The following is a 21,074-nucleotide window of genomic DNA, read 5'->3' on the forward strand; positions in this document are numbered from 1 at the left end:
AATTCTTTATAAATAATTTCTGTAAATTCTATTTTTCTAATAAAGGCCGGGTGGCTTTGCCTCTCTCTTCATCAAAAAAAAATAATAATAATAATTGACCCAAGCGATCACTGTCACTCTAATAGCCTCCGTGTGTAGCTAGCTTCTGCCGATCAATTGGTGATCAACATGTGGAAGTGCAAAGCTATCATTCAATCGAAATTGCAGCAGATCGGCTTGGCTGTGACCTTGGGGTCCTTCAATAGGACGGGGGGGTTCCATGTGAACGTGGCTTGTCATTCATTCCGTTTCCAAGGTCTTAATACTTCACATGATGACATTGGACCACATCTCTCGTACACGTACTCGTTAGACGACGAAGGCTACCTATAGCTATGTTGTTGTTCAAGCTTTGCGTCTTCCATTGATGTAGTTGGAGACGAGATATGGAAGGATGCGAGCAATGACCATCTCGACTGACTTCTTGCCGCCAGCTATACCATGCATGCAATGGTCCTCACGTGTCAGGAGAAGGGCTTTTGGATGGTGGCTGGAGCCGGTGGTTGAGAAGAACCTTTCAATATTGGTTTTATATGTTTCAAATCTAGTTTAATTCAATGATGAGTTTAAATTATAATACATGGTTGAATAGTGTTGGTCTAAGAATTCATTTAGGTTTTTTTTTGTTTAGCTCGACGCTGGTTTTGCACCGAAAATTTTTTGATATCTATAGAGAACTAGAAAATTGAAACAAAAATATATATGTGACGGCCTATGCAGCCAGATGTTTAGTCCTGCATCAAATATAGACTATACAGGATAAAAATAATTATGAACCGATATAATAATCTTTTGGCTAGCTATTTTTAAATGATGTCACCGGTCAAAGAACCTCGAGGAGAAGATTTTGATTTCTAGTAAATTACGGATCTACTTAAAATTAGTGGATTGTTAGATGCATCTTAGCGCACACTAGGGATTTTTCCTTGTATATTATTCATTTACACGAGAGTCAGCTACCATGGTACGTTTTGTAGGCCCAACAAATAATCCTTTACAGCTTAAGGTGACAGCTAAACGAACCCTTGGAGAGTATATTTGTCTCTGTACCCATTGTCATTGCCTCTCCTTATGGACATCCATAGAGACAAAAAAGATGAGTTGTTTTGATGAAATGTTTTATGCACTAGAGATATCCCGGTAAGTTAGAAGTTATTCGATGACCGCATGCCTTGGGCCGAGGCCATTTAGATAAATTAGATATGCGAGGAAAAAAAAATAAAACTCCATTTAAACATGAGCTACTAATATATCCTGGAGACAGAAATTCTCCAGAAATATGTTCTTATTTGCAAGTTAGTGGATTAATAGCCCTAAAGTTTTTTACTTGCCATGCATATTTACTAGATGGGTGTCTACGACTCTATCAAGATTTTTTCAATTTTGAAAATTCATTGAGCCTTCGCTATATACAACTTGCTCATAATAACTACTGGTATTCTGTGCATGAACCTGATTGAACCTCTCTATTTTGAGAGCGACAGATGCAATGTATTGACGAGAAGGATCTACTCAATTAAATGCAGCCTTCGTGAACTGTAGCACTAATGCAGGCTTAGATTTTGTCAATAATCTGTACACAGGATTGAGCTCTAACATCTGTCTGCAATCTATTTTGGAAAAACTGTCTTTTAGGAATCACTAGAGTTTAAATTTATTTCTTGCTATGTAGCTCATTCATTTGATTTTGTCGAGTTTCTGTCTGCCACATGGAGCTCAAGAAGGCTAATGCTGTAACTTGGGAAATTAGAAACCAAAAGAAAGCACACTCAAACCAAAATATCTCAATAAATTAAAGTCCTGTGATTGGAGAGAATTCCGTTTCATGGTAATAGCAACTTATTCAACATAGATTAATACAAATCCCATGCTGATGGACTCTGTTTCTTACTTCTTTACAATCTAATGTTAGTGAGATGAAACCAAATTTGCTCAAATGCCTTGACGATCACCTCGTGATACTCATCCGAATTCAGCGACAAGTAGCAAGCCAGAAGCTCCTCCAGATCCTTCGATGCCCGGATATTGTTCTCGACGATCATCTCCACCATTGAGTCCCTGAAATCCCTCTGAGGGTCTGATGATGACTTGATGACCGCAAAACTCTCCCGTAATGCCTTCCTCTGCATTCTCGCTGTCGTTGACAACCGGCTGCGCTGGGCCTGGACCCTATCGCCGACGAGCCTTGGAGAGCTTTCCCGCATCCTGAGTCGATGAAGTCCAGGCGGGGACTTCTTCACTGGGCACTTGCTCCGCTCCTTTACAGAACAACGATGGCGGTAGATCTCCTGCTTTGCATACATGTTGGGATTATCAAGTTTAACAGCGCCGGCTTCCTTCTTCGCCGGCTTTGTTAGAATCAGCGGGAGTTCGTGCTCTGAGACCATGGTGCAGTCCTTGACCTTTTCGAGTTTTCGAGAGATGCAGCTCTTGGTGCCCAATTCAATGATTATATCGGTCGCAGAGGTGGTGACCCAGAAGCTACAAGAGCGTGACCATGACGCGATGCCGTCAACACCATCGAATTCGATTCTGTTGCTGATAATGGGCTTGTGGAGGTCATTGCCGAAGCCATCGATGCAGTGACGGCGGTCGCACGGCGGGCTCTCGAGGGAGGCCACTGGGAAGTCGGTCGCAGCTTCAGACTTCCACGCTCTGCAGCTACGAGAAGCAGAGACAGAGGAGGTGACTAGCTTGGTGGTGGGCGAAGAAGGCTTGACGGCCTTCCTTCTGCTTCTTCTCTTGGATCTCCGTGGAAGGTCTATGAGGAAGTGGGTCTCGGAAGCCTTGAGGTGGAAGGGAGAATTGGGGAGCTTCTCCGTTTCAGCTCTGCTGGAGATGTAGTAAGAGGCTCTTCTGGGAAGAAAGGCCGGTTTGGGTTCGGGGGATGGTGTTGTGGATGGCTTTGGTGGTGTGGGTGGTGATGTCCTTGTAGTAGGATAGCACTTCTTCATGGAACGTGAGTTGCTTTGGCTCTTCCTTCCTCTGTTTCCCATGTCCTTGAGCTTATAAAACCAAGCATTTGGCATCATGTCAGATAATCTAAACCTATAGTTTCCCATCTCTCAGACACCAACTTCACCAACAAAATAAGAAAGCTCTTTCTGTAGGGGGTCGACACTCGCACAAGAGTGAAAAAGCTAGGAAGTCTGCTTATCTAGCATTGGCATACCCGCCCGTCTGCTGAAGCTTGGAAAGAACTCTCAACAACCACACAAAAGCTAACCTACTGCAATCTAATTCAGACACGAGGAAAGACCTAAGAGGACCATGAGAGAAACCAATTTTACAAGAGGAAGCAGAAAAGCTCTCGTGGTTGTTCTTCTAGCTTTGTTTCCTCCTCCTTTGTTCAGGGTCTACACACAAGAAAGGAGAAGCTAAGGACCAAAGAACCTGCCATTCCTGTAAAGATTCCAATCTCTTCTTTTGAAAGCACTTACAATGATCACGAAAAGGCTAAGCTATTTTAGAGTCATATACACAACAAAGTAAAAGGAAACCCTCTCTCTCTCTCTCTCTCTCTCTCTGTGTGTGTGTGTGTGTGTGTGTGTGTGTGTGTGTGTGTGTGTCTGTCTCTCTCTCTCTCTCTCTCTCTCTGTGTGTGTGTGTGTGAAAATGCTCTGTGAAGGTGAGGGGGTGGGATGGAGGAGGGAGGGAGTGATAAATAGGAAGAAGAAAGGTGGTGGTAGGGAGAGGAAAGAGACGTGGAGTGTCTTCAAGCCGATGGTAGGGTCCAAAGAATAGAAGAGAATAGAAGAGAGAGAAGTGGACCTTAAGCAAACAGAACAGTGGGTTGGGTTCTTCATACAATTCCCCTTCTTATACCTAATGAAACCTTGCCGGTATTTCACTTAATTCGGTTGTTACCATGCTTTTTTTTTATATATATAATGAAGATAACCTACAGAAAACTTAGGGTTGAGTCCACAAAATACCGTTTTCTTAACGGTGCTGTCGGGGGAAATAATGCAATGCATCTCCAACAACCACGGTTCTGCCAATCCTGTTTCGACCATCAGCACATAAGATTGTTTCGATACGGTGTAGCCATAGACAAGAAGTTTGTGAATGCTGCCCTTGGAGTTTTGGAATTGGTTTGATAAGTAAATGCTAAATTGGTATATAGAGTATTGTTATTTGTGACAATGTGCTTCTTGCTTAGTGGCACAAGAGATTTACAAAGTGGAAGAATGGATAGGTCTGTAGATGATGTGGAAAAAAAAATCAAGATTAGCTCAACATGGCAGTCCCTGAGAAACTAAAGATGGCAGCAGAGGTATATATGCAGTTTTAAATACTAAGAAGAGGTACAAACAATTGTAAAGGAGGTCTGCTCTGCTTTACCTGCTACTCAGTGGCTGTAGGACTGTAGTTAGCTCTGTAGTTTGGTTTATAAAACTTCATGATTTGCTCTGCAATTTGGTAGCAACTTTTGAATAAGATTTGAAAGTAACTTTCATGTTCTGTTTGTTTAGTTGATGTGACTTTCGGAGAATTTCATATTCTGAGCTTCAGGCCACAGAGCATCTCAAATAAATCTCATTGGGAAGCCATACCATGACCAAAAAGAAAGATGGGACATCCTTTTGTAGATTTTATCTAGAAAAGAATAAAAGCAAACCTTATAGCAAGTGAAAATAAGAATTGAAATGATGACAGGATTAACTGAATAAATAAGTGATCTAAAAAATAAATAAGTGATCTAAAAAATAAATAAAAAAATGAACTCATGATCTTTAGCAAACTTTGCTCGATTACCATGCTCGTTAGCAAACGGTTCGACCCTCAAAGTTTAAACTATTAAAACATGAGTCAACGATTAATCATCTCTCCCACTCTGATTGGATCTTTTGTTTTCTCCACAATTCATGAATAGAAATGGGGCGATCCTTACTTGAAAAAAGAAACGGGGTTATACTCGAAGGAAAATATTTTCTATTAATCTAGTTAAGTTCGACGATACTATAATTACTAAATCTGTGTTTAAAGTGTTTTAGGAGAGAACAGATATAAATCAGAACTGTCTCTTTGAGATGCTTTTAAATCCCATGTCACCATTTTTTCCCCTCCAGAGCTTAGTCGCCTAAAATGGATTGCTGCCTCCATTGAGGCTTCTTCATCCTTCGCTGCCATAAACCATGCACTACCATTGCTTTGGATCATCTACCAAGGAAAAAGAGAGAAAAGCCTGCACCCATAAGCTTTTTCAAGGCTTTAATCATAGAGAGAGAGCCCTTCTTGAGCTCAATTGGAATGGCCCAGTTTCCCTTGGGACGGCCACCCTCCAGCTCAATTGGATGGCTTTAATCATCCGGGCTGGTCGGATGGATCACCGTGTGCATGCAGGCAGGAACCAGAAGAGTTGTGCTGGTTCGCTAAGCTCAGCTTTCTTATTTTAAAACGGAAACAGAGAGCATCCGGCTTATAGCTTTGGCCAGAAATGGTCGTGGAGCAAGCATGAGGTAATGCCTTGGCTACACATGGCATTGGAACAGCCACATAAATATGTTTGGTTCGGGCTGTCAATAAACTTTGGTGGTCTTTGACCTCCTTTATTCCAAAAAAAAAGAGATTCGGGCTCTAAGATATTGTCTGTGGTCTGATCTTTATCAGGCTAAGAACAATCCTTTTTGCATGGATGAGCCCCAAACTTGTACGAGTTGATAAACCATAAGAAGTCATACTCATGGAACTCAAGTATCCCATGGAAGACCTTCGTTCTAAGCAACTGCAAATGCTATGGCTGCTATTACTCTTGTCACACTGGGTGCTACTCTTCAGCTGCAATATCAGAATGGTATGGTAATAGTTTGTTGTCATGATACAAACAGAATACCTTCCATAAAAAAGAATGATATGAACAGAATACCAACATAATAACACTCTCTAGAGAATGATCATTAGATGATTGCTAACGTAGAACGCAAATGTTTGATGCGTGTATATGAGAACAGACAACGCCATGTGCTTCAGACTTGGACCAAGCATACGAAGATTATAGCACCAACTTGTGCATATGCTTGAGCTATTCTCGAGATAGATCTCAGAATTTTCACGTCTTACGACCTTCCCGATTTCGTCCTCAAGTGGTCCTCGGTAGACTTCTCGAACACATTGTCCAAGGCCTAAATTGCTCGGATTGAAGCGGTCCCAAAGAGGTGACATGGCCGAGGAGGGATTAGCCTACCCAGGGCCAGGGTCTATTAGGTTGGCCAGGACTCGTCTCGCTCTCACATGATGCCCATGGTGTAACCGGGCCTACCATAACCAATGCTCAAGTCAAGCCTAAGCCTTATTACAAGTGTTTTGGCTCAGAAACCGGCCTAACACTTCAACCATGATGTAGTACGTTATCATGCTGCTTCCACTCCAACTCCTGAAGTTTACTGACCACCAAAATTTCAATCCTCAGAATGAACTGCTTTTGACCCTTGCTGTAATGAGTGTTATGCTGACGTTCAAAATGGCAACCATCTGAGCTATTTTTTGGCTCTCTTGTCCACTATAACTTGCATTCCCTTTCTACGTTCTGATATTTTCCTTATAAATAATCTGTATATATACTTTTGTTTTAATAAATTCGGGTGGCTCTATGCTTCCCTTTCACCTCAAAAAATGAATTAGTATATTAAAACTCGAATAAAAGCATTATGGAACAGAGAGGTTAAGAATGTTAAAATTATCAGATCATAGTCACCTTTTGGGGCGCATTCCATCCATATAATATATATACGAAGAGTCCATACGGATGGTCTTCTTATTTAAACTTGAGTGCCCGGAATTAAATGAGTACGCGTCGACGGTGTTTAATTCGATCCGAAGCTCGAACGCAACCGGCTCCCACTCGAAAGGCGTGTGGGCCCTGATACCCGAATTCGTTGGTAGGAGGCCGAAGCATGGAAAAGGTTAAAAATTTACGGTTGGACTTGGATATAGTTAACGGCCGCCCGAAGACCGGACGGTCCGGGAATCTCTTTCCCAGAATGTCCCTCTTTGTTCCCATACTATCCCTTCTATTTGTTGGTGTTCGTCCTTTCGTCTCCATAGTTTCTCATAGAATATTTTCAAAATCTATTCAGGAAGGTTGTAATTACTGGAATATGAGAGAAAACTATGCTCAATATATACAATTTTTTTTTTGATGTAAAAGGAGGCAAAAAAGGAGATATCTGATTTTTATTGAAGATTAATCATATTTACAATAGAGATGAGGAGCAGAGATGAGTTATATTGTCGAGGAAGAAGAGAAACAAATACTATAAAAAGAAGCTAAATGGCTTCAAACCAAGTATCTGCTAATCAGGACAGAAAATAATGATCTTTATAAGAAGAAGCAGTGAAGAAAAGAACCCCATTCAGACCTATAAGCAGAAGCATTCATTGCCTGAAGATCTCAAGCAATTTCACAAAAGTTTTCAGGCCAATATTGTTAAAAAAACAATATTACTTTTTCTTATTATCATTGTGTTAGAAGTGTGCTAGCTTTAATAAAAAGAAATGTCCATATTGAATGATTTTTTTTTTCTCGGAACGTAAAATCAATATGCCGAAAACAGTGACACTGAGCAAAAATACGTATAAGAGAAAATCAGATCAGGATTTCTAATCTGATATTATATATATATATACATCTCTTTTCCTGGCAGTATAGCTGTAGATCAAAGGTTCTGCAATCTTGCTTCCTCTAGCCGTTGTGGTCGTTGGTACCTTTGCTCGGGCCGGAGGGCGGCACCTTCCCTCTAGGAAGGAGGTTGAGCAAGAGTGGCTTATACTTCTCCTTGAGCTCCACTTTTAATGGTGCTGAGCTCCTAGGGATCACTGGTGATGCCATGCTGCATGGAGAAAAATTCAGAGGATTGGACTCATGAGGCGGAATTTGGTGGTGGCTTTCTTTCGGGAGGGGGATATTTAATCGTGGATCTGTGGCCGGTGTACTGGTGGAGTGAAATCCATCTATAGGTCTCGAAGTCGATAATTGTGGAATAATGAGTAGGAGGAAAAGGAAGAGGAGTGAAGGGTGAATTTGGTGGTGGATTGCCATCCGCAGAGAGGAGGATGTCTGAAGACTTGTTAGTAGATAGGCTTGTGTAAGTGAAGGGAAGAGAAGAAGGTTTTGCTGAAAACGAGGGAGAGAGAGAGGGGGGGGCAAAGTGGAGAGGTTTGAAAGATGAGTGTTTGTTTGAGGGGGCCGGTGGAGCGGAGGGGGGTTTTAGAGGCGAGTAGTGGAAGGAAACCTAACGATGTTTGACTGCTTCAAGTGCGTATGAAAGGAAGGAGTTGATCGTTCGCAGCGTGACTCTTATGTCCTCATATTTCAGCAATGCACGGGCTGGCGCGACGGCATACGTGTAATGAAGCATGAAAGCCGAAACACGTGTAATGAAGCATGAAGCCGATGCATACACTTTTCTTTTTTTTCTTTTTTTTTTTTTGAGAAATAAGGAGACTAATGGGGTTAAAAGAGTTACAAAAGGGCTGTTCCAGCACACGAGAAGCACTCCTTAGGAAGAGAAACAGTGATGAGGAGACTCAGGAGAAGGAAAATCTGAAAGCAGCCAGAGTGCAGCTAGGTGCCAGATCCCATGAGCGATCAGAGCTGCAAGTTTCTCCATCATAGTCTCCATCAAATTCAAAAAAAAAAAAAAAAAACAGGTAACACGAGGAGCAGCCTGCTGGATGGGAACTTTAAGAAAATCTAGGGGGGGAATGCTTCGTCTTAGAGATTAGTTTGGCAAAGCTTGGCGTATCCTTTTCCTTTGGCTAGGATAGGCAGGTCTCGAAAAAAAGAGAAAGAAAAAAAAAATTATATCTTTGTTCTATTACATTCGGTACATCTTAAAATATTATATGCTAGTGTACAATTATATATAAAGAAAATAATATAAATTGATATAGGATCACATTAACAAAAAAAAAAAAATACAGGCTAATATAGGTTATTATATGATCCTTGAAATCACTATCATGCTAACAAAAAAAATAATATATGCTAATACAGAATTACACTAACAAAAAAAAATGTTATGAACAGATACAGATTGTTATGTGATCCCTAAAATTATACTAACAATTTCTATTGCAGCTGTAATAAGAGGAGTAGAAGATTTATGGGGAAATTATACTAATAGATTGCATCCAAGAGAGACAGTGCTGCAGCATGCATACCGAAGGGGAAGCTGATCTTATGCCATGAGGTAAAAAAGTCTTTCAGAGCCCTTGGAGAAGATGAATCGCTAGCAGAATCACAAGAATGCGTCCAAATGTGAAGTGCAGAGGGGCAGGAAATGAGTAGATGGTAAATTGACTCAGGGGACTCATCATAGAGGGGGCAGATCCCAGAGTCTTTACCAAGCTTCCTCGGTAAGATGTCTCGAGTTTTGAGTCTATTCAAAAGAGCCAACCAGAGAAAACCCTTAATTTTTGAGGGAATAGGAGATTTTCAAACCACTTTTGCAAGAGGCCATTTTATGCCTCCGTGTATCAGGAACTTACAGGAGGAAGAAGAGAATAGTCCATTGCTCTCCAGGAGCCAAGCTAGAGATTCTATCTGGATCTGAAGAGAAGATCAAACTGGTCGGCAAGGAGAGAAGGCGATCTCTCTGTTGCAAGCCTTCCGCAAAGAGACCGGAAAACCGCAGCCTCCAGCAGGAAGAGCTTGAGTGATAGCATGCGGCCACCAAGCATAACTTTCGCCTGTAAGCTTTGTAGAGCGCAGGGGAAAGGGTTTTGAGAGGGCCATTGCAGAGACAAGATCAAACCAAAAGGAGTTATCCAGTCCGTTTCCCACATGGAATATGCATTTATTCTAGAACATAATTTGCTCGGTTTCCGAGAGTGATTTTTTTTTGAAGGAGGAAGAGATTAACTTCCACCGGGTATCAGAATCTTTTTCAGGTACCGTCTTCACCATTTTGCATGGAGAGCCTGATTGAAGACCTTCTTTCAAAAAAATAAGATAGTGGAAATCACGACGGCAGTGGAGTGGAGGATGCGAAGAAAAGTTGCCTACCGCACTCTAAAATTTATTATTTTTTGATGTTATTGGATATATCCATACTAAAACTATATGATTCATCGATTTTAGTATATTTTAAAAAAAAAGGGGGCAATGTGTTTGCCCTGTCGACTAAAGAGCATGACCTATAAAAAGTAAGCAATGAAACATGAACAACTAGGAAAGTGGCTGATCAGTTGTTCCTCTGCATTGTTTGTTTATTTGTTTGTTTGCTTTTTCATCTATTAGAGTTTGTTAATTGTGTTTCCTAATAGTCTCCCTATCTTTTCTTTCCTTCCAAAGGGTACCGATAACACGGACTAGAGCTTATTAATGACAATGGAGACAGCTGGGGTTATGGTTAGCTTTTATGGGTAGGATAAGACCTGAAGAAAACTCTTTAGATGGCTTCCAAATGGCATCAAAAGCAAAAGAGCCTCTATCGTCTCTTGGTTGATCGAAGGGACTTGCATTGAAATTAAAATTTTGACTTCTGACTTTTGACTTTTGACTTCCAACTTTCCACATGGCACGAGCCTGCCTTTAATCGATAAGAGGCTCTCTGCCGAGTGGCAGATGGAAGGCTCGTGTTCCCCAGTGGGTTGCCGCGTCAATACGCTATGCGGAATTTTCTTCAGGTTTCATTTAATTGGATTAAGGTTGATGGTTGGCCTCCATATGCGAGCTTGAGATGAAGTTTTGGTGATGCGGTTTCCATCTCTCTCTTTTTAATGTTGGGGTAAAAGCCAGCCTTTGGCTAAACCGGCTTCGAGTCCTGTGGGTAGATCAGCGCTGGAATCGCCAATTGGGTTTGTCTCATCTTTTTTGCTGGTGAGAGACCACGAAGCACGCGACAAGGATAAATGCTTGCCAGCTACCATCAACAGCTGTTATTGTGTGAACAGTACTGGCGAAAGGAACACATCATACCCAGCAAGTAATGCTCGTGTAAAATAGAAATCTAAAGCACATAAGAAAATTCAAAAAAAAAAAAAAGAAAGATGAAGAGAAGAAAGAACAGCCTCAATGACTCTCCAAAGAAACTCTTTCGAGTGATGCATAGTAAAAAAAGTGACCTAGTTAGCGATGTTATATGTTTTCCAAAAAACATGAGTAATCTAGAAAATGTTCCCTCCGAAAGCCTGCAATGTCCTGAAGTATAGCATTTCTATTTGACCACTGATTGGCCTTAGCTTAAGAAAAGCTCGGATTATACTCAGTTTTTAAAGCTAAACCAAATCTTGAGCCAGCAAATTAGGCTGCAAATGCACTGTTTATGAGCACTCCGGCTTAGCTTGCAAATTATTTTTTTGAGCTTGCCTTGTCTAAAGCCTAAAAGATGAGCTGAGCTAAAATATTTTTCAGAGCTAGGCTTTATAAATAAGCCGAGCTTGAACATGTTTTGGCTTGGTTCGAAAATAGAAGAAATACATGGCCTGGCTCGACTAAAGCTCGGCTTGAAGCTCAGCCAAACTGAGCTTGACTAAAAGAAAAGTCTAAAATGAGTTGTATAATTTTTTAATCAGATTTCTACAGACCGAGAAATGAGAGGTTTTTCTGCACCTAGAACTGATCCATGGCCATTGGACCTGGACGCCCCATATCCAAAATTTAAGATACGGATGGATTCAACATGAGTCCGAAATCAAAATGGAACTTCCGGTAGGGCAGGATATGAACCTCATAAAACAATTGAACTCCGTCTAAGAGCCTTAAAACTAGCACCTGGCAAGGAGCTGCATGAGGACCTGTACAGGCATGTGCTTAGTCCCATACTGGTTATTTGCCGGAAAGATCTTATATATTTATACAGAACTAAAAAATCAAAAAAAAAATATTTTGGATAGTTCTTTCAGAGAAAGTTCTGAATTGTTATAAATAGTATCAAAACGGATCCAGCCTATGCCCCATGTGAACTAGGAAACACTACATCAATAGTTAATTAAGGTTTGCTATGGCCCGATCGTGGTATTTGTGATTATATTTAAATGAATTTGAACTTTTAACCTGACGAGAACATCGAAGGTTTGAATAGGAAGAGACTTGTGCGCTTAGTCTCATATTTTTATTCGGCTTGTAGGACTGCTTCCCCAAGGAAAGGTCAATGTCCCAAGCCCGGCCTCTAAGAATTTACTTGGGCCCAGCAAAGATCTGGCCCTATTTAGTTGATGGAAGTTGGACAGGGTTCAAGCTCGTCTCACTTATGCCTTGCATTAACTTATGTTATTAGATGAGTAGATTATTAGACCTTTCCAGCTTAATCTTGAACTTGAAGGGATCTCGACTTCATGCAAGATTTTACATCACAATGGTGGCACTTGGCAGCATACTTGTTCTAACTTTTGTTCCTACCATTCTTAATAGATTGGATGCATTTTGTTCCTCCGTGGATATAGTATATTTTGTTCCTCCGTGGATATAGTATATATTTGCATTGCGTAGTAGGTAACTCTTTTTCCTGCTTCCAGCTAAACTTTGAGTTAATGAGTTGAGCAAAATGTGGTTGGTACTCCGGCAAGTACGTAGTGCAAGTGAACTGCTGGACTGAAGTAAATGAGGAGCCAAAAACATAATTATTTCAATCAGTAAACTTGAAGATGAGAGGATGATTGATTGGCAGAAGTTATTATAAAAGAGGAACATTTGAAGCAACTCCAGGTAGATTGTTTACGCTCATATTTTCGGAAGAGATTCATGATTGTGATTTTCTAATGATCATGCATTCATACTTGAGAATTAACCATGGTATGTATATAACTGTTCGAGAATTGAAGGGGACAGAAGTCTTCCTAAATGCCTTTATGCCACATAAAAAGGCAAATGAGATAATGATACATCTTAGTCAACCTCCAAGATATAACAACCAAGGACCTTATTCAAAAAGATTAGTCAAAAAGTATTGTTTAGATTTCTTTGCCCTATATAGTGGTCAGCCCTAAATGGATCCATACTGCATCGTCTCCTTGTCCACATAAGCCATAGATTAAGTCCACTCTGATATTATTTTTAGCAATGCAGAACCTCATAAAAAACAAAAGCCAACATATTATTAAGATTTCTTGATGTTATAGAAGTGTCCAAAATGTTTCCAATGCACAATCAACGTCGGACTAAACACGGTGTGGATCTAATAATATTGAAACTTGGTGATCTAGGACATAGGTATATAAGATGAGTTTGTCATCAATTTATTATAAGTCCGCACAATAAAGAAAGTTTATGTTACCAAAGTACTGTCATGTCTGTTTTATTTTTAGGAAATTGTCTATTATTACTATCATTGGTTATCTGGAACTAGTTATTTATCAATTATCACATAAAGATAGTGTTGAATAAATCACAGTAGATGAACCATCAACCTCTTCATATAAATCTACATTGCGAGCTTCTAAAGGATGACTTACTGCCATGGCGAAGGAGGCTTGGATGCTCAGTCTCCTCTACTGTCGCATGCATTGCATGAGCAAGGTGTTACTCCATAAGTTGGTGAATTCTAGGTCATTGCTATCAACATAGCTTGGAGCCTTCATGGCCAGAGATGCAAAGTCCACTCGAAACCTGATATTTCTTCTGCCCGATTCAACATTGAGCTCAAACCTTCCACTAGTTTCAATAGGCTCCGCACCATGCCACGTTTCCCTTCACGCACCACAGAGTCTCATTGTCCGAGTGGCAGCACAACAGCCCTCCAAGCAAGCACAAGGCAGCCACACATCCTTCCACCTTGTGGGTCCCTGGGCTCATATATATATGGGAAGATCTCTCTATGTTCTGATCTTGGGATAGCAGTTACTTATCTGTTTGTGGCTTTGGAAAGACGGAATGAGGGCTCTTCCACTGTCCTATTCACAGAACTGCTGCCCTCCATCCATGGGGCTGCCCAACAACATCTCAGTTCTTAGGCCCAGCAGAAGCGCCACCAGGTTGGTGAAGGTTTGGGCTAAGACAGATGAGGGTGAAGGCAATGGAGAGGCCAAGAAGAGCAAGCAGTCCTTGTTTGAGAGTGTTACAGAAGCCCTTGACTTCTCGCAGGTCAGGTCCTCTGAGGATGCCCAGCTTCTGGAGGAGGCAAGGGAGGCCACCAGAGCTGGAGGACAGATGAACAGGCAACAGGTAGGAGTTATAAATAAGTAATCACTGCTTTGGTGGGTCGAGAATTTAATTATTTCAATGCGATAGTCATGATCGTTTTCTTGCAGTATGGTGCACTACGGAGAAAGATTGGTGGCACCTACAAAGATTTTTTCAAGTCCTATGTTGATGGTAATTTCTCCTGCCCTGCTATTGGCTCCCATGTCCTGTTTCCCTAAGATGGCAAAAAATATTATATGATTCTTGGTACAGAATTCAAATGTTGGAAACAAGTTCAATAAATTTACAGTATTTAACGAAACTTAGGAAAATGCATAAATAATAGGTGAGGTGTTAGGTCTGCAGGAAGGCCAAAAAAAAAAAAAAACCATGGATGTCTTTTTTTGGTCTCCCCCAAAGGATTTGGACTATACTGATGTTGGGTTGATATAGGCCATGTCCACCAAATAGACTCCTTAATCCACGACGCCAACAAAAAATCCGATCCAATCCTGCTAGATTTTCCAAATAGGCTCTGAAACATGATAAAATAAATGATTTGCTGATGATGGAAAACTAAAGAATAATTGAAAAACTTTGCAATATTTATGAATGCTTCCGGACTAGGTTTAGCAGGTCAACAACAACATTCTACTATTTCAATGTCGAATGATCAACAAAAATTTTGATCTTTCATGGCTACATATCTTCTCCTTACTAATTCTTGGCTTGGTTGATATGCTAGTTGACGGGCAATATGTGGAGGACGGTTGGGTGGACAAGACTTGCAAGGTATGCAAACAGGACACCAGGGGAGAGCCAAGACAGGTTGACAACCTTGGAAAATATGTCCATGTGGCATGTTTAGAGAAATCCAAATCAGCAAACTTCTTCTCCAGGCTTTTCTCAAGATAAAGCTCTCCTACAACTATAACCTGTTCTTCTTCTTTCTCAATATTCATATGTATGGTGTATTAAGAAAAAAAAAAAATCAATACCTTGTTCTTTGGTATACTATCTTCTCCAATACAGAAAGTAACTCTCAAAATTTATAAAACAACTCATTAGCATTTCCAAATCACTAAAATGCTGGGACAAATTTGAGAAGCAAACCAAAAATCTTATAAAGCATCCATCTACAAATTCACATTGATGCAAAACAGCTACAGTACATTCGACCACACGGTTTTTGTTCCTCTACATAGATGGGAAGATGGACATAAAGTCACTCAAAATTCTTTTACCTAATGGCAAGCTTACTCTTGCTTCTGTATAAACTATAGATTACAGCATAGAGAAATAGCGCCATAGTGCTATTTTCGAAGTAGAATGTTACCTTCCATAGCTACAATGAAGAACTGGAAAACCTGGTGGAGGCCTTCATCCTGCAAGGATAAACCCTGCACCGAATAATGGCGCTTCCAATCTTAAACCCTGGCATCACCGTAAACCCGACCTTAAGCTGCTCTCCTTTCTCAGTCGACACTTGATTCACCACACTCTCCATGTAGTTCTTGGAGTAATCATCCCCTCTCCTGACATAAAACATCTCAGCCCTTGGAATAAAGGAATGCACCATCACCAGCAATGCCCAAATCCATCTTGCCATCCTCGTGAATGCTTGATAGAACGGCGTCCTTGGGTGCCCGCCGCTCAACACGAATGCCCTTTGATCCAAATTACCAAAGAATGAGCGTTCCATCTTCGATGGCACCGCCACAACATACTTCGACCAGCAAAATCTCCCAAAATTAGAATCAGGGTCCTCCATCAAAGCATCAAACGGGTCCCGAAAGCTCATGACACGATCCAATTGCTCCAAACTAAAGCATACGTCCTGAGCATCACCGAGCATTACCCGAGAGAGATAGGCTTCAAATGCAAATTTCTTGTGAGATCTTTCAGCATATATGACTGAATCGGATATTAAATTGGCTGCTTCATCTAGGTTCCAACCAGAAGCTTTCATTAAGCTAATCAGTGGCTTTGCAAAGTCATGGATGGATTTAGATGTGAACTTAAAGACCTCAGAAAACAAAGCTGGAGTCAATTCTTGCCGCAGTGGAAATAATTCCTCTTCAGGCAACACTTGCTGCTTCATATTCCGCTCCAATTCAGCATTCTTTCGTTCCAATTCCTCAACTTCCGATCTGAGATGGGCAATGTTGGACTCTCTGCACTGGATTTTGGTTTGCAATTCTGCCACCATTTCCTGATGCTCTTGAATCTTCAAGCACAGAGAAGATTGAAAGTTGGAATCGCATTGGTGTTTCTTCCCATACAAATGCTCCAACTCGGAAAGGGATTCAAGCTCGGAGACCATGAGCTCATCGGCGACAAGGATCTTCTTAGGTTCATAAGGGATGTGAGCTTGCTGGAGCTGGACATAGGCTGATTTGAGAGCAGAGACGGTGATGAATAGCCTTGAGAGCACAGCTTCTTCCAAGCACCCGGAGCTTGAGATCCAGGTTCCCTCCAATGGTTGGGGGTGGATCTTCCAGTCTCGACTGTCGACACAGCAATTGGCCTCTCCAGCACTGGAGCTGTCGACGGAGGAATCGTTGGTGGGTTTCGGGATTTCATTGTGGGATACACCAACAGATTTCAGCTTACACAGTTTTGAGATGTGCAGAAAGACGCCAGGGACGTTGGAAGAGTTCTTCGTAGTTCTTGGGGGAACAGAGTCCATCGCTCGTGTTTTGGAAGAGTGCTTGAAAAAAGAATACTATGTTTTATAGCTCCAGCAAAAGATAGAAAGCGATGATTTTAAGCAGATTCATTGCCTCGAGCTGGAATAGCCAAAAATCCCCAAAGAAGCATCTTTTGAAGTTCTGAAACCTAAAAATCAAGAAGAAAAAAAGGGGTGAACGTAGTAAATAATTATAACGCTAAGTGAAGGAAAAAAAAATTCTGAAGGCATTGAGCTTCGCAGAGAGAAGGAAAAGGACACCGGGAAGTGACTTTTAGCGATACAAAAAGAAAAAAAAAAGTTAGGGTTTTGAATCGATAACAGGGTTTTAGCTCATAAAATTCGAAACATTTTTTTTTTTTTGAGCGAAATAATGGCATATAAGGAACCTGGATTAGAGTTCAGGGTTTTAGCCAGCAGAGAGATGAAAGGAAAAAGCAATTAGGGTTTAGGGTTTTAGCCAGCAAAGAGAATGGAGCAAGATAGATTCGGGTTTAGCTCCAATTACCTTCTACGACGAATGGGAAGCACTCAAAGGTGAGAACTTTCAAAATCCATTAGCTTTCTAAGATCATCGCATCATTCCAGAAGAGAAATCTAGAGCTTCCAGCTACCACTACCATATTGCCAAGAGCGAGCACCACAGCCAGGGTTTCGAGCGGAAAAGTAGGGAAAGATGGGGTATTGAGCTTTCCGAGACCGATCTAGACTCGAGAAGTAGAGGATCTCGAGTCAATCCCACACGGACAAAGAATTAAAAGTGGGAAAGACTGCAGCGATCAGTTCCACTTTTCATATCGAAATCGTCAAAACTAGCGGCCGACCGAATGATGCAGAAACCCTAATTTTTGGGAACATGGATTTTAGATTAGATTTGGGCTCTTTCTTTTCCCGAGTAAGAAGGCGGAGATTCGATAATAAAGAGAAAAAATATTTTTATAGTTGTGTATATTAATTTTTTTTTAAAGAACGTGTGGGTTCAGAGTTTTTGGGCCTTGCGCTTCTCGAAAAGTGGAGTATGGGGAGGGTTGGGTCTCGGTGGAAGAACCTGGCTTTTGCCGATGTCCAGTAGCTAGTTTGAAATCCTGGGAAGGGAGAAGAAGAGAGTGATGCATGAGGCCAAATTTTTCAATAAAGCATGCTTGTTTGCTTCTACCCATGGCATGTGGAGGGAAGAAAAATCACCTATTACATATATTTAGGTAGATCGATGCATAATGTCTGAAATATAATATTTACTGATACACAGTACGCATTAAATGGTACAGACTTAGCAAATTAGCCATCTAACAATCTGAGACATATCTTCAAATAAATTGATATATAATTTCTATAATATTATGTTCACAAGTACGTGACCAAATGATGCATAGTTGTCGACTTTCTAATATATATTTTAAGTTTCTTTGATAAACTCCTGGCAGTAATTTAATACACAACTTCAAATAAAATGATAACACAGTTTTTAGAACATAATTTTTACCAGCTTATGTTATATGGCGAACACACCAAGTAAATTAGTTATCTAACAAATCAATACATATATTTAGATAAATTGATGTATACCTTTTTTTTTTTTTGGTTACATCAATATATACTTCTAGAATATGGTATTTAACGATATAGTACATAATTTTCTAGCTTTGTTTAACATATTCTTTAGAACTATGAACTCTTAGGTGTAAAGATCCTGAAAAAGAGAGAAGGATTTGGAGAATGACAAAAAGATTCGAAAAAGAAAAAGAAAGACTTTATAGACAGAAAAGATGGCTTAACAGGAAGGAAGGTGAATGAAGAAGCTTGACCAGAAGAAAGAGAATGTTATGCATAATTTACTTTTATTTAAAAAAAAAATCAAGAAACTGATAAATTCCATTAGTAGAAGTTCTTGACTTTTGAATCGGCATTTGGAGAAACACGACAAACGAGGTATTCGTTTCTCTAGTGGCCACTCCATATGATTTTTGTTCATGTAGGGCCCACATAAATATGTGAGTATGCAACCGAGTAAAAAAATTTATTTGATAGACAAGAGGGTGATTAAATTATTGTTTGTGGCGGATGCAACCATCCCAATAAACGAAGTCTTAGTCACAAAATCTACTACGCATCGTAGGTTGGCATGAAGTTTGAATTTTCGTTCCATAGCAATATCCCTAAACCCTAGTCATCCGTAATTCACCAAAAATCATCTGCTAGGCTATCTAAATAAGATTCACACCCCCCATCTACCTCTAATCTAATAAACCTTGGAGATGGCACAATTTGAACTTCACTCTAATTACTTCTCTAATGAATGACACATAATACTGTCATACTGATTTAGTTTTTTTCGGTTTTATAGTTTACTTCCGTAGTATATTTGCCATGGCTGGCTGAAAGGTGGATGTAAGTAAAAGCTGGGAATTTGTCACGTAGCATTATTCTTTTCCCGGCATAAAGCAGGAGCAATCCCATGAATTGTAGGTATCCAAGCATGTGTAACACATAACTCATACTCTATTTTGTGTTACTATTGGTCTACATTCTCGTTCTCCAAACTACTCATACAAGATATTAGATCCTATACTGTACCGATATCATGCCGGTACAATAATGGTACGTACCCGTACAATAAATTTTGACTCGTACTCTTCGAGCCCCACTTGCTCCCTGCTCTGGATGCAGCCCAGCAAAGCGCCTTGCCGGTTATCCTGCCTTTCCTCATGGCCAATATATAGCACCGCATCCGGCTGCATCGACGGGCTCTTCTACCGTGGTGAGCCCGCAGAGAATCGCAGCCCGGCATCGTTGCATGAAGACATCTTGAAGCTTTTTTATTATTATTTTTTTTTATTTTTTTTAAGTACAATGGCTTCTCATCCTACTCTAGTGTAGAGCCGACAAACACAATCGAAGACTAGAACCTGGCTCAGACGCGAGGGAGGGCCCCCCCGGTGTGGCGAAAGTACCTCTCCAGAGTGCTGCAAAGCGTAGAAAGCAACCCAGTCCGTGGTCGTATTTGCCTTTCGGTATATATGCACTAACTGAAAGGCGTTGCAACCTCTCAGCATCAGCCTGATATCACAAAGTAGGGGACTGCCCTCCCCCCTCCATCCCTCCTTCCATATCCAATTGATCACTGTGGCCGAGTCTCCCTCTAAAATGATATGCTCAGCCCTCAATCTCCGTCTAGCATAGGAAACTCCATCCCATGCTATCCTGAGCTCCACTCCTATAGCTGAAAATCCATCAGTCCGCCGTCCACCAGCAACAATCAACTGTGAATCATGGCCTCTGATCATAAAATCTACACTGCCCCTGCTGCAAGTACATAGGCCACTACCATCAAAGTTCACCCTTATATAGCCGGGGTTGGGGACTCATAAGAGATAAGGAAAAACTTTGGGTGCTAAAGTTGTCGCTGAAGCTGCAAAGCGGGGGTCCCACGGCAGTGTTTGCTTCCGGGAGTTTCAGAACGTGATCGTCGCGAGCTGTTTCCTGGGTGGAGTAGTCGCAACTTCCATGTCCGCATTGACCGCCTGATTAAAAATCATTGACTTGCTCCACCAGGAGAGCAGCCGTGAACATGAAGCACAAGAAGCGAGATAGTGTGAATCTTTCTCAATAAAACTATTGTTCATTTCCAATGTTTTAGATGTAGAGAAGGATGGTTGGATTTTCAGGGGAACACGAACAAATATACATCAATGGGTATGTATGGAGGATAATTAGGGTTTCCTTGTTTCTTTCTCTATTGGTTTGAATATCTACCCTCATTATGGCCAACTCATCTTATCATACAATTAATGGGTGCTAGCTTTGAGAGCATAGGAGAGGTCCCCCATGTATTCTTCCAATCCTTCATCTTGTCATCAATTACTTGTCGAGGGCATGCATATGAATCCTGCCGAGTAGTAGCTCATCTTCCAAGAGTTTTAGGATTTGAAACTTGATGGCAGCATTCAATGATGACGATCGATCACGCGGATGGTTTTCTAATTAATCCAACATGGTTGTTTCGCTGATTTGTATGGACTAGTAGTACTAGTCCAACCTTTGTGGTAACCTTTTTTTCCTCCAAGAAATTATAAAGAGGGAATGTCATTTTCCTGATTCGAACATGGAACATCAACCAAGTGGGTTGGATTGCCAACTGGCTGGGCCAAGTGTGGTTGGCTAGTCCAATCTGTGATTTATAGTGCTTAGGTCCAAGTTCAGATTTACTCATAAGAACTCATGTTTAATGATTCTTGTCGCCACAATGGTAAAATGGGTGCCTAATTAAATTATGGGATAAGT

General features: G+C 40.9%; 3 protein-coding genes and 1 long non-coding RNA gene across 5 annotated transcripts; 1 reads left to right on the forward strand and 3 right to left on the reverse strand.

Moving 5' to 3' along the window:
- Window positions 1-1,429: 1,429 nt before the first annotated feature.
- LOC103708930 (transcription repressor OFP4-like) lies at window positions 1,430-3,794 on the reverse strand. The gene has a single exon (XM_008794043.5). The coding sequence runs from the start codon at window positions 3,099-3,101 to the stop codon at window positions 1,935-1,937; it is 1,167 nt and encodes a 388-aa protein (XP_008792265.2). The 5' UTR covers window positions 3,102-3,794; the 3' UTR covers window positions 1,430-1,934.
- Window positions 3,795-8,916: 5,122 nt separating this feature from the next.
- Window positions 8,917-10,061, reverse strand: LOC148700132 (uncharacterized). The gene is made up of 2 exons (XR_015973306.1): window positions 9,532-10,061; window positions 8,917-9,422 (listed from the first exon to the last, which is right to left on the reverse strand). It is a non-coding gene; the product is annotated as an uncharacterized LOC148700132 (long non-coding RNA).
- A 3,256-nt stretch (window positions 10,062-13,317) lies between these two features.
- On the reverse strand, window positions 13,318-17,968 carry LOC103708929 (protein GRAVITROPIC IN THE LIGHT 1). Of its 2 annotated transcripts, XM_088710736.2 has the most exons (3): window positions 17,302-17,968; window positions 15,441-16,942; window positions 13,318-14,331 (listed from the first exon to the last, which is right to left on the reverse strand). In XM_088710736.2, the coding sequence occupies exon 2, from the start codon at window positions 16,791-16,793 to the stop codon at window positions 15,450-15,452; it is 1,344 nt and encodes a 447-aa protein (XP_088566862.1). In that variant the 5' UTR covers window positions 16,794-16,942; window positions 17,302-17,968; the 3' UTR covers window positions 13,318-14,331; window positions 15,441-15,449. The 2 variants fall into 2 exon arrangements, with proteins under 2 accessions (XP_088566862.1, XP_008792264.3); XM_008794042.6 differs by lacking the exon at window positions 13,318-14,331 and having other exon boundaries at window positions 15,224-16,942; window positions 17,302-17,967.
- On the forward strand, window positions 13,856-15,164 carry LOC103708882 (potassium transporter). Its single transcript, XM_008793984.5, has 3 exons — window positions 13,856-14,146; window positions 14,233-14,296; window positions 14,850-15,164. The coding sequence occupies exons 1-3, from the start codon at window positions 13,856-13,858 to the stop codon at window positions 15,017-15,019; spliced, it is 525 nt and encodes a 174-aa protein (XP_008792206.2). The 3' UTR covers window positions 15,020-15,164.
- Window positions 17,969-21,074: the final 3,106 nt, after the last annotated feature.

Source organism: Phoenix dactylifera, chromosome 14 (assembly GCF_051530095.1).
Source record: "Phoenix dactylifera cultivar Ajwa chromosome 14, Ajwa_hap1_PhDact_Kaust_v1.1, whole genome shotgun sequence".
Taxonomy (NCBI): domain Eukaryota; kingdom Viridiplantae; phylum Streptophyta; class Magnoliopsida; order Arecales; family Arecaceae; genus Phoenix; species Phoenix dactylifera.

What these genes read in the sequence shown, in the direction of transcription:
- LOC103708930 (XM_008794043.5), bottom strand. Translation starts at nt 3,101, where the DNA reads ATGGGAAACTATAGGTTTAGATTATCTGACATGATGCCAAATGCTTGG.
- LOC103708882 (XM_008793984.5), top strand. Translation starts at nt 13,856, where the DNA reads ATGAGGGCTCTTCCACTGTCCTATTCACAGAACTGCTGCCCTCCATCC. An exon ending in GACAGATGAACAGGCAACAG is followed by an intron (nt 14,147 to 14,232) that starts GTAGGAGTTATA and finishes GTTTTCTTGCAG; the next exon opens with TATGGTGCACTACGGAGAAA. An exon ending in TTTCAAGTCCTATGTTGATG is followed by an intron (nt 14,297 to 14,849) that starts GTAATTTCTCCT and finishes TTGATATGCTAG; the next exon opens with TTGACGGGCAATATGTGGAG.
- LOC103708929 (XM_088710736.2), bottom strand. Translation starts at nt 16,793, where the DNA reads ATGGACTCTGTTCCCCCAAGAACTACGAAGAACTCTTCCAACGTCCCT.